Below are 20,896 nucleotides of genomic sequence, written 5' to 3'. Positions count from 1 at the left end.
CCCATTCAGCCAAAACAGCATTTATGAGATTGACATTGATGTTGGACCAAGTCTGGCTCGCATTAGGCGTCACAAATCATCCCAAAGGTTGTCAGTGGGGTTGAGGTCAGGACTCTGTACAGGCCCTCAAGCTCCTCCAAATCAAACCATGTTGTCATGGTCTCGCTTTGTGCCTTCCCGGATGACTTGCAGCTGTTAAAGCTGGAAAAAGGGGGTTAACTCCATATTATTGCCCATGGTTTTGGAATGGGATTCCAACAGGCTCATATAGGTGTGATGGTCAGGTGTCCACATATTAGTATATTTTATAATATCTACCTAAAGTAGAAACTAAAAAGGCCTGTAAATTCAGTGTTTATTCTTTCTCCGATTAGGTGTGAAATTGGTTACTGAAGAGTAAAAAAAAAAAAAAAAAATTGTACTTTACAAAAAAAGTGGTAGAAGTGGCATTTCCTGAACAATGTAACATAAAAACATGAAAGAAGTGGCTTAATTAGATAAGATAGAATTACACTTTGCACTACCTGATTTCCAGTGTAAATGTCTTGCCTTTCCTAGCCTGGATGAGGAGCAGTAAAGAATCGGCAATGCATCGCTTTCCATCCCAGTAGAGAAGAACAGCCACCAAACCCCGTGTCAGACCAGGAAAATGAGGTTGTTGGTGCTCCCCTGCAATATAAAAATGTTCTATTATTGTTATAAAATAATTAATATTTATAACAAGAAGACAGATTCCTTTGCTCTTTAAAGGGGTTACAATAAATAAATAAAAACAAAGCAGGGAAGATTGAGACGGGATTGCAAGGTCCTGCTCCCTAAAAGCTTAAAAGCTAAGCATTATTAAGAAACAAATTTTAAAAACTCTACAAGTGTCTCTGGAAGTAAAACCTAATAGTATGTATGTTAGCAACAATAAGATGAAATGTAATTCTGCTAATAAAGTAGATCCTTGGCGGTGAAACACACATATACAACTAAATCAGCAATGCAAATGTACAAAGAGCATCATAAAAGGAAGACAAATGAAGCAATAGTTGCAGTATTTTTAAACTGCACATCTACAGTCATAAAACAAAAAAATACCTGCAAGGAGGAGTTCAACTGCGGATACCTCTCCGATGTCAAACAAGTCACTAAGGATAAACGCTTCTTTAATAAGCTGTTCTGGGAGAGGACAGGTTCCCTGTTGACCTTTAATAGCAATTCCATCTGTGCTGGATTTTTGCAATCGTTCACGCTGCTGTGCATTTTTTGGCTATAAAATCAAATTAAAAAATAAATAAAAATAAGATTAATTTTCCTAAAAAAAATGATATAAAGAATTACGCTTCACATTACTGGACACAAAAAAAGCTTTTTAACATTTCCTGCCCTCAACCAGAAAGAAGTCACAAATGCATGTGCGAAAGATTGTGACAAATCCAAAAAGCATCAATTTTCTGGAACTGACATTTTATTTACAGGGAAGTTACATGAACAAAAGCTATGATATGTGGTAATGATAAATACAGAAAAGGAACTCTAGAACACCTAAATTTGATTAAAGTTTCCTGGAAAATTATCACATTAGCTGAGAAATTATTTTTTCTTAACGGGACATTAAAGTATTTTGTTTATGTATGCATTAATTGTTGAATTTAATGGCCATTAAGGAGCCAGATCTAAACTTTCTAAGCTGTAAAGTACAATGGCTTATACCGCCTGCTGTTGTTATTTTAATTTCACTCTGATTCTATATAGAAATTTAAACTTGATTGTTCTCCTTTTAAACCTAACATTAGATAGGCATGATTTTAAATAATTTACAATATTATGCTTTTAATATAATTTGCATTTTTGGATTGGCAACATTGGAAGTTTGTTGAAAGCTCCGGTTAACACCAAGTGTAGATTTAATTGGGGTACTTATTGGAATGGAGTCTGTTAAGGGGCATGTGGATGGAGTTGGGGCAGCCTTGCCTGGTATAGTCTTCTTACTATGAAGCATATCCCAGTGTCTTATATTCCTTGTTGTCCTTATGAATATTTTTTCCTTTTAATATAGTTTTGCTGTGGATTCCCGCAAACGATTTAATATAGATTATACATGAATTGTGATGTTTATCATAGGCTTTGTGGAGTAGCCTTAATTCTCTTTTTACTTTACTTTCTTCTTTTTTTTTTATGTATTATACTATTACACTGTTAAGTATACCCCATAGCTTATTTTGTTCTACTGATTAACCTATAATGTCTGTTAAAAACTAATAAAAATTATTACACAAAACAGAAAAACACACACACTACCTGATACATATTTTCTTCTGAAATGCAAGGTTAAATGTTATTAATCTCAAGAAATGATCATGCAAATTAAAGTGTGCTATTTAAACAGATTTACAATTATTTGTATGAAAGGGTTAAGCGATTTGTTTTTATTTTGAAATTGCATGGCTGTACACAGCTGGTCTATGGGACATAATCTCATTGTCTGAAAAAAGACATCTTTCACATCTACTAGTAAAATGTGTTTCTAAACACACTCAAGTCAATTCAAATGTATTTTGGATGCAACAAAAAAAACCATTGCATTTTATTGTCAGGAGAACTTTATGCATATCTCATATCTTTACAGTATTTTTCCTTAACCACCTTGCTTGGATGCCTACTTAATAAATCAACACAACGTACAGAGGAAGTCTGGCACTCACTTGCAAGCACTCAGGTAAGATTAAAAGTAATATTGGAAGAGTTAGTTACCGCATCTGGCCAAATGGGTCAAGCCCAAGAACCAATTCAAGGTCTCTCCCCATCCTGGGTCCCTAATACAGGTAAACAATCTGGGAACCTCCCAAGGGTGCACAGGCTTATGTAATCTCCAATGATACTTACAAAACACGGAAGTGGACTGCACTCTCAAACACCTGCAAGCACTCAGCTAAGATTAAAAGCAAAACTTTCTGCTTTTAATCTTAGCTGAGTGTTCGCAAGCGAGTGCCAGACTTCTTCTGTGTGTTGTGTTAATTTGTTTTGTAATTTTCCCTATAGCCTTTGTACACAGACTTGTCCGGGGTTAACTGCCTGGGGCTCTGGGGACTGTACACACACACACGTTTATTGTAGTAGCCGTGTTAGTCCAAAGATTTAGATATCAAAATAACAAAAAGTATTGCATAACTATAAATGTATAGTTAGTCCAATAAAAAAGTATCATTGCTCAATGCAATACTCTTGTTATTTTGATTGTATATATATATATATATATATATATATATATATATATATATATATATATATATATATATATATATATATATATATATATAAATAAAATAAATAATCACGTGATATCTTTCTTTTTCAGTTTATATAGCTAGTAAAACTAAAATAAAATGAGACATTATCAAATAATATATGAAATTAACTTGAGATTTAAATTTAAAAATAAATTAATAATTACAGAATAAGAAAAAAAAAACACTTACCGGGTTTTTGAAGAGTGAGATGAAATCAGGTTTGTGTCTTTTAAATATGATATCTAACAGATGAACAGCTTCAGGCTGCTTCTTAAGCAATGTATTTTCCACTGTCTGCAAGATGTTTTTGTAAGGACCCCACAAACTTGCCTCTGACAAAATAACAAACCAGTTATAATTAAAAAAGCAATAATAATAATTCTTAGATAAGCCAAGTATATACATGTATGGGGGAATCTGTATTTACAATATATATATATATATATATATATATATATATATATATAAAATGCACCGAAATGAAAATTCTGGATCGAATCCGAAAATCCGGGATGCACTTGGCCGAAAACCGAAACTGATACCGAAAATGTATTTTTTTAAAATTAATGTTTTTTATTTTTTTGCATAATTAGAGCCAATAAAAAAAGCCCACCCTTTTATTGAAAGTAACACACTAAAATTGGACAAAAATATCTTAAAACAATAATATGCTTCACAATAATTTTACCAAGAAAAAAAAAAAAACAGGCAAAAAATAATGCCATTTTTGGCCAAAATGTTTCTGCGACCAAAATTTTGGTGCATCCCTACTTAAAACAATTATAAATATCAATATACTGTATTATTCTTCATTTAGTTCTATGTAACAGAATCATATTTAACAGTTTTTTTTTTAACAATTATCCAAATAAAGTATAGTCCTAGAAAACTCATTATATGCAGAACAGTAAGTCAAGTAATAAACTTAAACAGCAGCTCTAGGCTAGCATCAAATTTGAAACATGCTATACAATAATTTTACTGAAAATAACAGGCAAAAAAAACAAAAACCGAAATAGCCAAAAATGCCATTTTCGGCCGAAACTTTCTGCGGCCGAAATTTCGGTGCATTATATATATATATATATATATATATATATATATATATATATATATATATATATATATATATATATATATATATATATATATATATATATACATATACATATATATACACACATCCTGAAAAAAATAAATGGGTGTCATATACCTTTAAACTTATCTTACAGTAATGGTACATTTTAGGGACATTATAGGGATACTAAATCCAACTTTTTTCTTTTATAATTCAGATAGTGCATGCAATTTTAAACAACTTTCTAATTACTCATAATATTTTTTCTTCAGTCTCCTGCTATCTTTATTTGAAAAAGCAGGAATGTAACCTTAAGAGTCAGTCCATTTTTGGTTCAGCACCTGGGTAGCACTTGCTGATTGCAAGCGCTACCCAGGTGCTCAAACAAAAATAGGCTGGCTCCTAACCTTATAGTCCTGCTTTTTTCAAATAAAGATAGCAAGAGAACAAAGAACAATTGATAAGAGCCCTCACATTTTGTAGCAGATTGTGAGTTATTTTATAGATTCTATGTATAATCATTCAAAATGTTAAAATGTACAAAAATAATTTTCGAAGTTACAGTTCCCTGACTCTGTCAAGCCTTGATACCATGCATTCTATATAAAATCAAAAGGAAATTCCAAATTAAGTGTTTAATTTTACATGGTTGAAAATGTGTTTACAATAATGTTATTTGGCAATCTTTTATTGTAATTCATCTTAGAATATTGTGCTTTTACACTCCCCTGAGAGTTGGTAAAGGGCATCCAGAGCCCTGAGTCCCTAAAACTCTACACAGTGACTGTTTGATTAGTACAGAAGCGTATTTATCACTGTCCATAATTGCTTCCGAGAACAGAAAATAAATACACTGAAATGGGGTTTCATTTGTTATTTCCTGAACGGCAAACAATGCACATTTTAGAATTATAATTAGTAATGCTTTAAAAATAAATTGTGTGGAGATCTTTAAAGGGACAGTTAACCCAAACATGTCCTCCCCTTTAAAGTATTCCCAATGATCTATTTTACCTGCTAGAGTGTGTTAAATTGTTTACAAGAGTAGCTCCTTTACTCCTATTTCAGCATTTGAAATAGCTGATTTAGCCTGTGTTATAGCCACCTATACTGAAAGTTTTGATACTGAAGTATATGCTATTGAGACAAGCCTAAATAAACACAGCCAGCAGAAGAAGTTACACTCTCAGTGGGCTGCATTTACGTTAAGTAATAAAATGATAATTTTCCATTCTTCTCTCTATCTATTGAGCTTTAGTTTTCCAGATATAAGATAAGGACACAAGTGTGTGTACACAAAGTGATAACATAATGAGATCTGATATTACCTGAAGCTCAACCCATTGTAATAGGCTGTGGTTTAAAAGCACAAAACCAGCTACTTCATATACACAAATAAACCTGAAAATGCAATTTCTCATAAATGTTATACTCTGCAGTTGGTATAGCAAGTCATTGAAAATAGATTCATATAAAAACAATTTTACAGTGTACTGTCCCTATAGCTATATATATATATATATATATATATATATATATATATACACACACACATACATACACATACACTGTGTTTGTGTGCTGTGCCCAATTTAACCTGTCAAAACAGCTAGTTATCAGGCAAAAGGTACAAATATAATTTATCAATTACTGAAATTCAAACAATACGTTATAGTAACATAGAAACCATTCACAAATTCTTATTTAAACGCCGTTTTATCCTGAAGCATAACCTGTATATTACAGGCTTTCTGAAATAATGGGGATTTAGCGTGATATTATTCTCGCGTTCACTTATGAGAAAAAATGCTTCTACAGCATGACACACGCCTCCCATCCAATGTAAGATAAAAATAGAATAGGAAGCACCCGGGGCTTTACATGGCGTGAAATCACTTATCTTTCAGACTACAGTAAATCTGCACACGTACCATGTTATTCTAACGCACAACAACAACACAGAAAAATCACTTTATTTTTGACTTACCCGCATTTACCGCCAACGGCGCAGCCATCTTGGGGCAGAACCTTCAAACCGGAACCTAGAGGGCTGGCCGCCAAGAAGCCTGAAAATACACCTCACACAAATGTTTTACTAAACAACTATCTTATTCGGCCTCTGGCTGCAACAAACATTTAAGGTGCAAGAGCATTTAGTTTATTTTTAGTTAGCCTGATGGAATTTTTGACAGGCGCAGTGAATGCCGGTAAATATAGTTTGAGTGGAATTTCTAACTTACATGTTTTCAAGACTTTGGACTACCTTTCCCAGCAGCCTCTATGTGTTGACCTAAATGTGAAGTGTGTATTTGTGATACGTAAAGTTTGACAGTCACACGACATTCTAGGAAATGTAGTTTTTTTCTGTGCTTAGAGAGAGTACTCTTTATGTACAGAGAAATACATTTCCCATCAGCCCTGTGCATAGCAAGGTGCCATGTAACCCTTTGGCTGCCAGAGAGGACAACAGATTATTATCTATTGTGCTGCTTCTCTCTCGAAGCCAAAGATTTAAACACATGCAACTATTTTTTTTATTATTATTTTGTTGAAACTGTGTTGTTGTCCGTTTCAGTTGCTAAATTATAAAATATATTACCAATACCTATCTTAAAACTACAATCCCTAGAATGCCATGCGCGCCCCTCCCATGTCCGTCTTGTTCTTCCTCCCTTGCACTACGAGTATGCGCAGCGCACTCCCCCTTTTTGCAGCCAGAGCAGTATCCCCCAATGTAAGATGGTGGCCGTCTGGTCGTGATAATCGAAACAGAAAAAAAGTGGAAACTGGTTTATTGGAACCGGTTTATATAGGAGACGGAGGGGTATACAGTTATCCAAAAAACATAAAGGTGTTGCACGGAGGATATCAGTGAATAATTAGAGGAGGAGTCACCGGTCCGCCCCCTACCGCCCGCCATTACAATCGCAGACACACGGAGCGAGAACCCGGCGCAGGAGGCGGTGCGAGGTTAGTGTGATCCGGACGGGTGGGCCTCACAGTTCGCAGGCCTCACCCCACCCGTTATGTCTGATTAGGGATCGGCCTGGCCTTCTTGTTACACTTAGTAACTGCTTCCAACTGATGACAGGCCTCACCCCTCCTTATTCCCTAACAAGGGACACATAGGGCTCTAAACTGAAGGCCTTTAGACTGGTCACTACTGAGTAGATACAGTGCAGCCAGAGAGAGGTGACCACAGCTGAAATGTCATGAGATGTAACTATTTGCTCTGTGTGCAGCCTGTACACCTAAGGGATTAGGTCCATGTGTCTGTGATTAATACACACGTAGCTTTACATTTCTATAGCCCTGGGATTAATGCCAGTGGGCTAGTAAGAAATCCAGGATGTCCCCTACAATTTTACATTTAGTAGTCCTATTAACATCCCTCTAGCAACTTTTTTTTCTCTCCTCTGACTTAAACTGTAGTGACATTCTGTCCCACACAAACTATATGGTGAGTGTAAATAACTGCCTTGTATTGGCGTGTGTTTATGACATTGTCACACGTTTGTTAACAAGGTATACATGGAAGGGACAGTTACTTTATTAGAGTGGAATAAGAATCTGTCCTGATTATACAGTGGTCAAGAGAGTATGTTTACTGTAATTATGAACCTTGAAGTCTGGGCTTTTTAAAATACAAAACCTGCTATTCTTTAAAACGATTTTATGGCACCTTCTGTGGATTCCTAACATAACCGCTTAGCTCTTAAAAGTTATGTAGACGGTGGCCAATCTGAAGTTTCAATGACAGTTTGCTTCTGTGTAATGCACTCTATTCAAAATTTTCTTCTTTTCACACATTTATATTCTCACACATTGGCCTAAAGCTTTTCAGTTGTAAAAGCCTCTTCTTAAAATGCTATTGTATGTATAGAAAACTACATACCAGTTTATCTGCAAAGTGCCTGCCACATATAAAAAAAGTTATGAGCCATACAGAATATTAATGAGCCAGATACTTATTTTTAGCAGCTTTTTTGTTTGTTCATATTTATATGCAACTGTTTAAAATGATCCAAGGTATGTCTGGCTTCTAATTACTTGTCACTTCTTTCATTGCTACCTTAATATGGCTTCTAGGGCTATAGGTTCACAATTAAAAGTAATATTTAACACAAATTAAAACTCTTTATGTAAAATTGGCAAACGTTTATAGTTATTTGCTGTTGTATATGTTTGCAGAAATTGCTTAATATTGGCAATTGTAATTACAGTACATTACTCTGTCTGCTAGCCATGAAATATGTGCTGTTCCCCGTTTTCTTTTTATGAATGGTTTTAGGCTGATGCACCCTGCAACCAAAACTGATCTTAAAGCAATTTCATTTAGGCTCCTCTATTTGTCTACATTGTCATTCAACTTAATGTATGTGTGTAAAATAATGCTTAAAAACACAGCTGATTCCCCCCCGCTGCATTTCCCTTGTATCTGTATAGTTTGGTGGTTTGTTCCCTCTAGCAGTTCTTAATTTGTTCAGTTTGGTTATATCTATAAAATGAAAGATTATGGTCAATTTTAATGAATGAAAATTAGTATTTTATAGGTTTGTAAAATTGCATTTTCTCTCTTTCATTTTTATATGGTTGTTGATTAGGTTTTGCATGATCCTATGGGTAGCTGGTGGCTTTTTATTCCTAAATTTCCTTTAGTGGCATTTTCCCCACATGCATCTTCTATTTTTGGGAGGTAGTTGATGACACATTAATGCAGACATGCTGCTTTCCAATCATAGCCCTCAGCCACCTCCTTTTTTAATTTCTTTGCAATACCAGTGCCTTTAGTTAGGCACAGACGTGACAAATCCTACAAGGAAATGTGAATGCATTGCTGTGCTTCTGAGCATTTCATTTTTTTTATGGGCTGAGTTTTGTATGATGCATGTGTTACATTGGCCAAATGGAAAGCCTGCTGTCACAGAAGAAAGAACGGCTGCCTGTTGATTTCTCTTGGTACAGTGCCTTCCTTGCAAAATGCAAACCAGTGCAGCTGTTAAAAATATCATTTTTGCAATTGCTATATAAGGTGTTTGTATTTATTTTGTTTAAGGGGTTAGAAAGTAATTGAGTCCTGGTTAAAGGGACAGTCTACTCCAAAATTTAATTTTTTAGAAAAGTTATATAATCCCTTTCTAACGCATTCCTCAGTTTTGCACAACCAACATGGTTATATTAATATACTTCTTACCTCTGTAATTACCCCTTGTATCTAAGCCTCTTCTGACAGCCCCTTTTATCACATGGCTATTTATTATCTATTGAGTTGCATTTTAGCCAATTTGTGCAGTGTCATCAACAACTCCTTGAGAGAGAGGGCACACGTTTATCTATATGGCCCAAATAAATTAGCAGTCTCTTGTTGTGAAAAAACAATAAAAAAAAATGTGATACGTGGCTGTCTGTGTAGTGGCTTAGAAACAGACAGAAATGTAAGGACCACTCAATGCAGTGGAATTGCAGAATTAACATGTGCATAATAAAAAGGCAATCATTTAACACCTACTCTGAATTTCCCCAGTTTCCCATTACCAACACTGTTATTAATATACTTTTTATCTCTGTGATTACCTTGTATCTAAGCCTCTGCAGACTGCCCCCTTATTTCAGTTCTTTTGACAAGACTTGCATTTTAGCCAATCAGTGCCCCCAAGACAGAACTTTTCTTCAATTTCTGGAAAGAGATTTTTTTTAGTTATATTTTCTGCAGATCATTTTGAAATAAAATGGAATTTTAAATTAGGCATTTACACTAAAGCACCAGTTAAAGGGATATGCACTATATATATTCTGGATGCACTACACTACAAAACATACACAGTGCAGCCAGAGCACAATGCTATTTGAAAAGAACAGCCTGATGCAGAGCAGTGCTGCAAAGTGAGAGTCAACAGTTCCTGCATTTGTCCCATTCTTTCTGCAGGTATGCTGCATTTTCTGTGATGACATCTCACATAAAAGCATGTTCTTCCTTTTGGGATCAGTGCCCTCTCATAAGTAATTCCACGGGCATGTGCACAATCTTATCTATATGTAACAAATGAACTAACGCCCGCTAGCTGTGAAAAACTGTCAAATGCATTCAGATAAGAGGCGACCTTCAAGGACTTAGAAATTAGCATATGATCCTACCTAGGTCTTGCTTTCAACTAAGAATACCAAGAGAACAAAGCAAATGTGATGATTAAAGTAAACTGGAAAGATGTTTAAAATTACATACCCTATCTGAATCATTAAAGTATTTTTTTTTTTTTCTATACTTTCCCTTTAATATAATAGTTAGTTGTGCAAATCTGGGGAATGGGTAGTAAAGGAGCTATCTATCTTTTTAAACAATAACAAATATTTAATGCCTGGCTGGGACACAGTGCATCTTTTTAATGAACTTATTTTTCCCTAATACCTTTCCAAACTGAAAGTACTATTCTGAACCAACGAGAATTTAACTTTCAGAACTTAGATATTATATTAATATTATTATTCTTTGTAGGTTAAACAGAAAATTGGGTACAATGAGACTATAACAGTTAGAACCCTATTAACAGTTGTACATATCTTGCTGAAAGCTTTAAACATTGTACTTATGTATTTTTTTTATCCACATATACCTTAGTGCTTAGTCTGTCTCCTTACGATGACATTAAAGTTAGTGTTATATGCATAGCATGTGTGTATGTATATATGTACAGGCTAACAATGTTATTGAGCCAGTTGTTTGTTCCTGTGAGAGCACTTCTCTGTGTATATAAATATATATATTTGTGGGATATGCACTCTCACCTCCTCCTCAGTAATCGGCCAGGGTGACAGGAACAATAGTTATTTATAGTATAAAGTAGATCTGCACTCACTGGACTTGGAAAAAACAATACGTGGTTTATTGTTGTGACGTTTCGGAGATCAAACCGTCCCCTTCATCAGACCAAAACCAGTGAGTGCGGATCTACGTTGTAATAAAAAAAAAATAAAATATATATATATATATATATATATATATGTCCACAGTATGAGAATCTGCCCTCCAGGGTCAACTACCTGAGCTTCAGTTCCACATATAATTAAACACTAAACGATGAGGACTCAGGATTTCTTCAAAAGATAACAAATTTAATTTAACGTTTCGGGGACATTCTTCCCCTTCTTCAGAACACAAAACTGATGCTCAGCATCCACTTAAATACAGTTAACATGCAATCAAGTAATTACCTCCCCCAGTCAAAGGCGCCAAACACAAAACCGAAAACCTGACGTTTAAAGAAAATCTGACGTTCAGACTTGAAAGCCGGCGAGCGAGAAAACAAGTGAGCTCTACACACTCAAAAAAAACTGACATTTCTTACTATATTCTTAGCTGTAGATCCTATTTGACGTTTCTTCCTCAAAATCTTGCTAGGAGCCAGTTTATTTTTAATAGTTGGAGCTCTTTTGAATGTACAAACTGGTCTCTCAGCTATAAATTTTTTTAATAATGGATCCCCTTGAAGTATAAACTAATATTTATTAAGTATATTAATTTTTCTAAAGTTGTTATATTGAGTGATAAATCTCAACCCTTTTTTGTTTTTATTATTTCCCTTCTCTTTATCATTTATTGGCTGTTTTTGTTCTTTATTATTTACTTCATTGATCATACATTTCTCTAGATCATTTTGTTTCATGGTTTTATTTATCAACTCATTTCTATCTTTATTACGGGCTCTAATATAGCTGTCCTCAATTAGTTCCCTCGGATATTGTTTTTCCATAAATCTTTCTTTCTTTCAAAAGCATTGATCATCAAAAGTTTTCAGATCAGTACAATTTCTTCTGATCCTACAAAACTGGTTAAATTGAATATTAGTTTTCCAGGGTTTATAGTGATTGCTATTGTAATTTAAATAGCTATTGGTGTCTACAGCTTTAAAGTGAGTCTTGGTGGTAATATTCCAATTGCTATCCCATCCTAAACATAAGTCTAAAAAATCAATAGATTCATCTCCTATTTGGTATGTAAAATCAATTCCCATATTCTTATTTAATGAATTGACAAAGTTAACTGCTAATTCTGTACCTTCCCAGATGAACAACAGAACATCAATGAAACGGCCATAAAAGACCAGGTTCGCCCTATGGGGAGTGGAATAGATATATCTTTCCTCAAAATTCCCCATAAACAAGTTAGCAAAAGTAGGGGCGAAATCGCCAAACCGGAAGTGCCTAAAAGACTAACACTTCCGGCCTGGCGTGCTATAGTGACAAAATAAACCACAGAAAAAGAATCTCTAAACGATTAATCAAACGTTATAATAGATCAAAATAAGTTGCACATAGTAGTTTGATTGAAAATGTATGAAGACATGTTTAACAAACATACCGTCTATGAACAAAACATTTGTATTACTAATGTTATAGTGGCAATGAAGTACAAAATAGACTTGCATAGGCATATGGAATCACAAAGTTTTACCTTGCTATATGGTTTCTTTAAGCTCAGATCTAAACTGTTAGAATGCAATAACTGATAAGAGTGGGCCATTGCACAAAAATTGAATGATAATAGACATGGGTATCGGACATATTTAATGTACAAATAACTTGGGTATGTGTGTAAAATAGGGGTACTCCAAGGGGATAGCAAATGCTATATACCTATACCGTATCAAGGGGTCCATCCAGGCTCAATAGAACTCTGGGCTGAATCCACTTATTGATGTAAAAATGCACATACCCGGTGTCAGAGACATCGAGGTACCTGCACCACATCACACAACGGAAAGGATTAAACATCCCTGACCCTTAATGCATGTAACCAAGATCATATTAGACTACCCAGGTCTGGCATGCAATTTAGGCCCTTTGGAACTACAGTGTCCAATCTCAGAATCCATTCTGCTTCTCTTCTGAGGAGCATCTTGTTTCTATTTCCACTTCTTGTGGGTTTCGGCACATGATCAATGAGAATTACTCACAGGGATGCTAGAAGATGTTTAGCCTCCATCCAGTGACTGTATTTTTTTACAGGAGATACATTGATGATATTCTAATGGTATAGAGGGGTAGTGAGGACAGTTTACTTGACTGGTTTGTACAATTCAACTCCACACCAACAACAGTTAGGTTCAAGATGAATCATAGTATGACCTCCATCCAATTCCTGGACCTACTTATCACTAAACATCACGACAAGTTAGAAACCACACTGTATACAGAACCTACAGACCGTAATTCTATCCTCAGGGCTGAGAGCTGCCACCCCCGAACACTTACAAGGGGGATTAAGTCACTGACGATCCACACAATTAGAAATAACTCAAACACAGCTGCAGGGGTCTCACAGTTAATGGATATGAGACAAAAGTTCCTTACTAGGGGGTACAAACCCAAGATCGTGGATTCTATGTTTGAACAAACGAGGGGACTCACACAAGATGATGTCCTTCGGAGACAGAACTATAAAAAGGATGAAGTACAAAAAGTGATTATGACAACTACTTTTGCTCCTAATACAGCACAGTTTGGCCAAATACTTAAGAATCATTGGAACATTCTCCACTCAGACCCTAAACTGACTTTTGTGAAAAATACTAAGCCCATGGTAGGCTACAAACGCAATGCTAACATCTGGGACCTTGTCGTCCGAACTGACCCCATTAGGTCATATGACGCTGCACCCACAACTAACATCAATGGATGCTATCAATGTCCTAACTGTACCACATTTAATGGCTTAATTGCTACTAAAAAGTTCAACCATCCACACAATATTAAGTACACAATTTTATTTTCCATCACGTGTACTACTGAGTACGTGGTTTATATGCTGTTTTGTCCATGTGGGAAACATTATTTTGGAAAGACCCAAGGGACCTTGCGGGAGCGCATGGCAAACCATAGGATGGCCATGAGGCAAGTTATTGAGAAGGAGCACTCTGACCAACCGGTCGCATGTCACTGGATGGAGGCTAAACATCTTGTAGCATCCCTGTGAGTAATTCTCATTGATCATCTGCCGAAACCCACAAGAGGTGGAAATAGAAACAAGATGCTCCTCCGAAGAGAAGCAGAATGGATTCTGAGATTGGATACTGTACGTCTGGCATGTAGTTGCATGCCAGACCTGGGTAGTCTAATATGATCTTGGTGATATGTATTAAGGGTCGGGATGTTTAATTCTTTCCGTTGTGTGATGTGGTGCAGGTACCTTGATGTCTCTTTGACACTGGGTATGTGAATTTTTACATCAATAAGTGGATTCATCCCAGAGTTCTATTGACCCTCGATGGACCCCTTGATACGGTATAGGTATATAACATTTGCTATCCCCTTGGAGTACCCCTATTTTACACACATACCCAATTTATTTGTACATAAAATGTGTCTGATACCCATATGTCTATTATCATTCTATTTTTGTGCAATGGCCCACTCTTATCAGTTATTGCATTCTAACAGTTTAGATCTGAGCTTAAAGAAACCATAGCAGGGGAAAACTTTGTGATTCCATATGCCTATGCCAGTCTATATTGTACTTCATTGCCACTATAACATTAGTAATACTTATGTTTTGTTCATAGCCAGTATGTTTGTTAAACATGTCTTCATACATTGCCAATACGGTAATTGAAGTGTATATAGTTTTGTTGTTTGAGTGGCAATCACTTAGTCAATTCTGTCACATGATAGAGGTTATTTGTTTATTTTGTGTGCAACTGCATATTTTGTTCACTACCTTCAATAGTTGCCCCACTTCCGGTTTCAGAGACTAACAGTGCACATTGCTTGAAGTACATGGTGTTGCCCCACTTCCGATCGACGCAATGATATCCCTTCCGGGTAAACGGAACATTTTTGGGTATAGTTGTTTTCAATCGAACCTACTATGTGCAACTTAATTTGATCTATTTATGTTTATTTGATTAATCATTTAGAGGTTCTTTTTCTGTTATTTTGTCACTATAGCACGCCGGACCGGAAGTGTTAATCTTTTAGACACTTCCGGTTTGGCGATTTACACACAGTGTTTTGTGTTTGGCGCCTTTCACTGGGGGAGGTAATTACTTGATTGCATGTTAACTGTATTTAAGTGGATGCTGAGCATCAGTTTTGTGTTCTGAATAAGGGGAAGAGTGTCCCCGAAACGTTAAATTAAATTTATCTTTTGAAGAAATCCTGAGTCCTCATCGTTCATTGTGCTGTATGTATGTATGTTTCTGTTTTGTAGTCCTTGGACACACCATTTGAAAAGTACTGTATTTTCTCTAGCTGTAACTAATACAGTAAGGATAGGGACACAATACATAATTGTGCTATGGAGCTGTAAAACATTACTGGAAGCTAAAGCTAGAGCTGTCGATTGGTGGTTGGTCACATCAGCCTCTTCATTTGGAAACCAGATGATTAGCCAAGTCCCAGTAGTGCAATGCTGCTCTGGAGCCAACTTTAACTGTGTAAACTACTTTGCAGGGGTTAAACACACAGATCATTTTATTATTGTACTTTTGTTTGCACAGCACATTTTAGGTCACTTTAATATAAAACTTGACAAATCTTGTGATTCTTCAAGAGGTACAACTGCTAGGCTTTTACTCAGTGGAACTATCTACGAATATTCTGCCTATATCTTTATTGCAAATATCCTTGTACGATCTCTAAATGTTGTTGGTACTTACTGAGTTGGAAATAAATGTCAGACTTTTCTGTAAAGGTTTATAAAACAAAATTAAACCCCCCATAATATATAAAAAAAAAAGGGGGGGCTGAGGACCTTAACAGGACTCGCAAACCCAGCCACCGGCACCTTCAAATTAGGCCCTGATGCCCTGGTTTTAGAGTTTGCAAGACCTAGACGCATAGATTTTGGTGGCAGCTAAGAACTCAACAAGCCTGCCCCAAATTTCCAAAAAATTGTGAACTTCTCTAGTTTGTAGGATAGCCTTGTGTTTGTCCCAGGCGTTCTTGAAGTCCCCAACTGTGTTTGTCTTTACTACCTCAAATGGGATTTTATTCCATGAGTCAGCCGCCTTTTCTGAGAAATGCTTCCGCAAATTACTCAAAAAAATAAATAAATAATACTCAGAGCCTCAGTTTTATTACACCCCTAAATATTCTTGAAAGTTACTGTCTTATCACTTTTTTCCGTTCTATCCTCTAAGCCAGTGCTAGACAGACCCAGGAGTCAGGGAGCCACTGGGTTAAGGAATTTACCCCTGGCTCCTATTGTTTTGGGTTATTCAACAATATCTATATACAAATTCTACTGTCTGGCTCCTAAATATTCCTGCTGGCTCACAAATTTTAATCAGATTTGTCGACCCCCTGCTCTAAACGATGCATATTTAGCTAATAAAACTTTTACTGTTGACTAATTTTTAGACCATGTAATTTATAGAAGCCCTCCTTTGAAAAGATTAGATAGCTTATATCCTGCAAATACCTCTACAACCAAGCATTCCCCTGGCCTTACTCGCTAAAATACTGCACCGTTCACTACACTTTAAAGGAACACTAAAGTCAAAATTAAACTTTCATGATTCAGAGAGCATGTAAATGTAAACAACTTTCCTATTCATTTCCATTATAAAAATGTGCTTGTTGTTTTTATATGCACACTTTGAGGCACCAGCTCAACTGTGCACATGCAAGAATTCACAGTATATATGTATATCCATTTTTTGAGTGTTTGATAGCAGAGTATGGAAACTTGAGCTAACATATATATATATATATATATATATATATATATATATATATATATATATATATATATATATATATATATTTTTTTTTTTTTTTTAAATCACTTCTCATTTGGTCCACCTCCCCCCCCCCCCCCCTACATTATGCCTATTACTAATATAGTATCATCTGTCAACAAACATTCCCTTTTCCAATTTAAACACCTTTCCAATTTACTTTTATCAAATTTGCTTTCTTCTTTTGGTATAATTTGTTGAAAGCTAATTTTTAAGCCCTTGAAGGTCGCCTCTTATCTCAGTGCATTTTGACAGTTTTTCACATCTAGGTATCCCTAGTTCATGTGTGTCATATAGATAACATTGTGCTCAATTCATGCCGTTATTCATGAGTCAGCATTGATTGGCTAAAATTCAAGTCTGTAAGAAGAACTGAAATAAGGGGACTTAATTAGAGGTAAACTTTTATATTCATATAAATGTGTTTTTTATGTATAACAGGAATTGGGTAATAAAGGGATTATCTATCTTTTTGAACAATCTACATTTTTAATTACATTGTCCCTTTTAAATTTAGCTTGGTGTGGCTGCATCCTTTGTAGGCCTCTCAGCTGTGAAATCCTAAACCAACATTATTAAATGGGATAGTCTAGTCAAAATTAAACTTTCATGATTCAGAAAGAGCAGAGGATTTTAAGCAACTTTCTAATTTATTCCTATTAATTTGTCTTCATTCTCTTGGTATCTTTATTGGACTATAAGCTTAGGAGCCAGCCCATTTTTTGTTCAGCACCTGGGTAGCGCTTGCTGATTTGTGGCTACATTTATACACCAATCAGAAAGTGCTACCCTGGTGCTGAACCAAAAATGGGCCGGCTCCTATGCTTAGATTCAAATAAAGATACCAAGAGAATGAAGAAAAATTTATAATAGGAGTAAATTACAAAGTTTTTTAAAATTGCATGCTCTTTCTGAATCATGAGTTTAATTTTGACTAGACTATCCCATTTAATAATATCATCATAGAAAGAGGGAGATACGTAGGTATGTATATAATAATTTATGCAATTAAACATTGAAACCTTTTTATATTGGCTAATTTTAGCTTAATATTGGCTTAAGTTTTACCTGGGTGCGTAAATGTACCCAAGAATTTTATTTGTAGTAGAATAAACCATTCTCTAAAATGTTGGTTCTATGAGATCATGGTCAGGTGAGTTGACGGCATTCCCCACTGACATTTTCCTACCATTTTAAACAACTTTCCAGTTCTTTTGTTGAAGGAGCAATAATCTATTACTGGGAGTTAAACGCACACAGAGTAAGCCATATACAATGTATACAGGGCCTAGGAATACCCAAAAACTCTCCTCGCCCATTGGGCGAGTAAATCACAGAACTTACCAGCCCGCGAGAAACTTTAGTTGCCCGTGCATAGCTGCATGTAGTGTGTATATATCTTATTTAAAAAGGCAATATAAATAGTGTTATTGTAATCTCACATGCAGTGTGTATATATCTTATGTAAAAAGGCAATATAAATAGTGTTATTGTAATTTCATATGCATTGCAGACAGAGGTCCCAATTTGAATGCTTTGCAAGCTGCTTACTACTTGGGACTTGAGCATTAATAAAAAGGCTTTAACAAATATTTTTTTCTATCACCAAGTAGAAAAAAACAGGGATATTATCTTTAAAAAACTGTATCTACAGTCTTGACTTATTTTCTCCTAAGGGAAAAAAAAGATAATTGTCTTTTTTTTTTTTTTTTGTTTGTTTTTTCAACATATGTGGGGTTACGATTGACTAAGTATATATAATTCTGCCACCCTTCAACCTATAGCGCTTTGAATGGCACTGCATCTAGCTGGACAGTGATATAACGAGCATGTTAAAAATACTTTTTTTCCCTCCTTTCTGCCCGGCTGCCTTTCAACTACCAGCGTGTTTGTCAGTGCCCCTCTAGCAGATTTGACTGGGTGCATGGAGATGGTATGTTCTCTACAAATTGGTAAAGTCATTTTTTGGAGCATCAGTAGCGTCCAGGAAAATTGTTCACTGCTCTATATTGTTATGGTAGGCAGCTTGCTCGTGTACATTGTGCTGAGGTTCTGCAGAGGACCCTTGAGTACGTCAGCATAATGTAAGTGAGCAAGCTGCCTACCATAACTATATAGTCACTTTAAGCCATACTTCATTCATACACTCACCGCTCTAGCAGGGTGTCTTCCCACGCAGACAACCTTAGGGGTGGGAAGTAGCAACTGACAAGGAAGATACCAAGAGCCATGGAGATAAGGGGAGGTCTTTGAATATGTTAATGAAGAAAGTGTGCGCAAGAGAGCACCAAACTACTCCAACCCTATAGTCCCTAACATATAGGGAATAAAAGGTAGTGTCAAAGAGTAAAGTGTATGGAGAAGCGCTAAAAAAGCTGAAGGTGCGGTAGTAAATCACAAAGATTTAATCGAACAATTAGATAGAATACATAAATGTAAAAATATTAAAAATCGGACGTCTCCGATATGATAAAAAACACAGAAAATATAAAAGCACAAACTCTAGATTAAATGCTGTTGCCAATATAGTGAAATCAGTCTCTGAAATACTGTATTGAATGGTAATGCAAGGGCCCCTCGAATATGTCTCACCAATTAGGATAAATGTCTTGGTGGGATAAATACGTATTACCTTCTTCCCATAGATGGTTTAGGATTCAATCGGTTTGTCTGATAACACCTCCGTGAGGCGTGTATGTGTCCCATGACGTCACCGGCCAGGGGCGTTGTCTCCAAGTTAAGATCCTATTGGTCAGGATCACTGAGCATGAAATATAGCGGCCGCTATAGTGTAGATTCGTAGAATTAAAAGGATCCCCGCTCTTAGTGCAATCAGCACACAGGGTTAGACTTGTAGCTCCGTGGGAACTTGTAGCTGAATATCACTACCAATCTTCTTCTTGTGGTCCTCTCGCTCTGTGTGTTCAGTATTGGAACAGGCTTAACTTGTAGCCGTGTCCTTCTCAGCAGTGTCTTAATGCTCTTGTATGAAATAGCGTAAAGCACAGGGTAGCTTGACTTCAAACCGTGTCCTTTCAGCACAGTATTAATGCTCTTGTATGAGTAGCATAAAGCACAGGATAGCTGTGGCTTATCATCAATGCGTTTCTCCCTCTTACAGGGCTTTTTCAAGATGAGTTTGCTCCAGTCACAGCTTCCTTTTAAACAGTCCAAACTTTTACCTATTGGAGTAAACTCATCTTGAAAAAGCCCTGTAAGAGGGAGAAACACGTTGATAAGCCACAGCTATCCTGTGCTTTATGCTACTCATACAAGAGCATTAATACTGTGCTGAAAGGACATGGTTTGAAGTCAAGCTACCCTGCGCTTTACGCTATTTCATACAAGAGCATTAAGACACTGCTGAGAAGGACACGGCTACAAGTTAAGCCTGTTCCGATACTGAACACACAGAGCGAGAGGACCACAAGAAGATTGGTAGTGATATTCAGCTACAAGTTCCCACGGAGCTACAAGTCTAACCCTGCTTGCTGATTGCACTAAGAGCGGGGATCCTTTTAATTTTACGAATCTACACTATAGCGGCCGCTATATTTCATGCTCAGTGATCCTGACCAATAGGATCTTAACTTGGAGACAACACCCTGGCCGGTGACGTCACGGGACACATACACGCCTCACGGAGGTGATATCGGACAAACCGATTGAATCCTAAACCATCTATGGGAAGAAGGTAATACGCATTTATCCCACCTAGACATTTATCCTAATTGGTGAGACTTTGTTTATGTTCGAGGGGCCCTTGCATTACCATTCAATACAGTATTTCAGAGACTGATTTCACTATA

General features: G+C 36.1%; 2 protein-coding genes across 8 annotated transcripts in view; one reads left to right on the top strand and one right to left on the bottom strand.

Moving 5' to 3' along the window:
• NUP205 (nucleoporin 205) overlaps nucleotides 1-6,492 on the bottom strand; it is a 373,309-nt gene extending 366,817 nt beyond the window's left edge. Inside the window, exons 1-4 of the mRNA XM_053719689.1 lie at nucleotides 6,341-6,492; nucleotides 3,465-3,607; nucleotides 1,084-1,255; nucleotides 525-669 (exon numbers count right to left, since the gene is read on the bottom strand). Coding sequence (XP_053575664.1) covers nucleotides 525-669; nucleotides 1,084-1,255; nucleotides 3,465-3,607; nucleotides 6,341-6,368 — 488 coding nt within the window. The 5' untranslated portion in view covers nucleotides 6,369-6,492. The remainder of the gene's footprint in view (nucleotides 1-524; nucleotides 670-1,083; nucleotides 1,256-3,464; nucleotides 3,608-6,340) is intronic.
• Nucleotides 6,493-7,046: 554 nt separating this feature from the next.
• CNOT4 (CCR4-NOT transcription complex subunit 4) overlaps nucleotides 7,047-20,896 on the top strand; it is a 541,039-nt gene continuing 527,189 nt past the window's right edge. For 6 of the 7 annotated variants that reach the window (XM_053718986.1, XM_053718983.1, XM_053718985.1 and 3 more), the window contains exon 1: nucleotides 7,048-7,323. The gene's annotated coding sequence lies outside the window, so the exon portion shown is untranslated. Of the gene's footprint in view, nucleotides 7,324-20,896 lie in introns of all 7 variants that reach the window. The other variant, XM_053718981.1, reaches the window with a different exon arrangement.

The sequence above is a fragment of the Bombina bombina genome, chromosome 6 (assembly GCF_027579735.1).
Source record: "Bombina bombina isolate aBomBom1 chromosome 6, aBomBom1.pri, whole genome shotgun sequence".
NCBI classification, from domain to species: Eukaryota; Metazoa; Chordata; class Amphibia; order Anura; family Bombinatoridae; genus Bombina; species Bombina bombina.
Note: the sequence above shows the minus strand (reverse complement) of the source record. Positions and strands in the feature narration are given on the sequence as shown.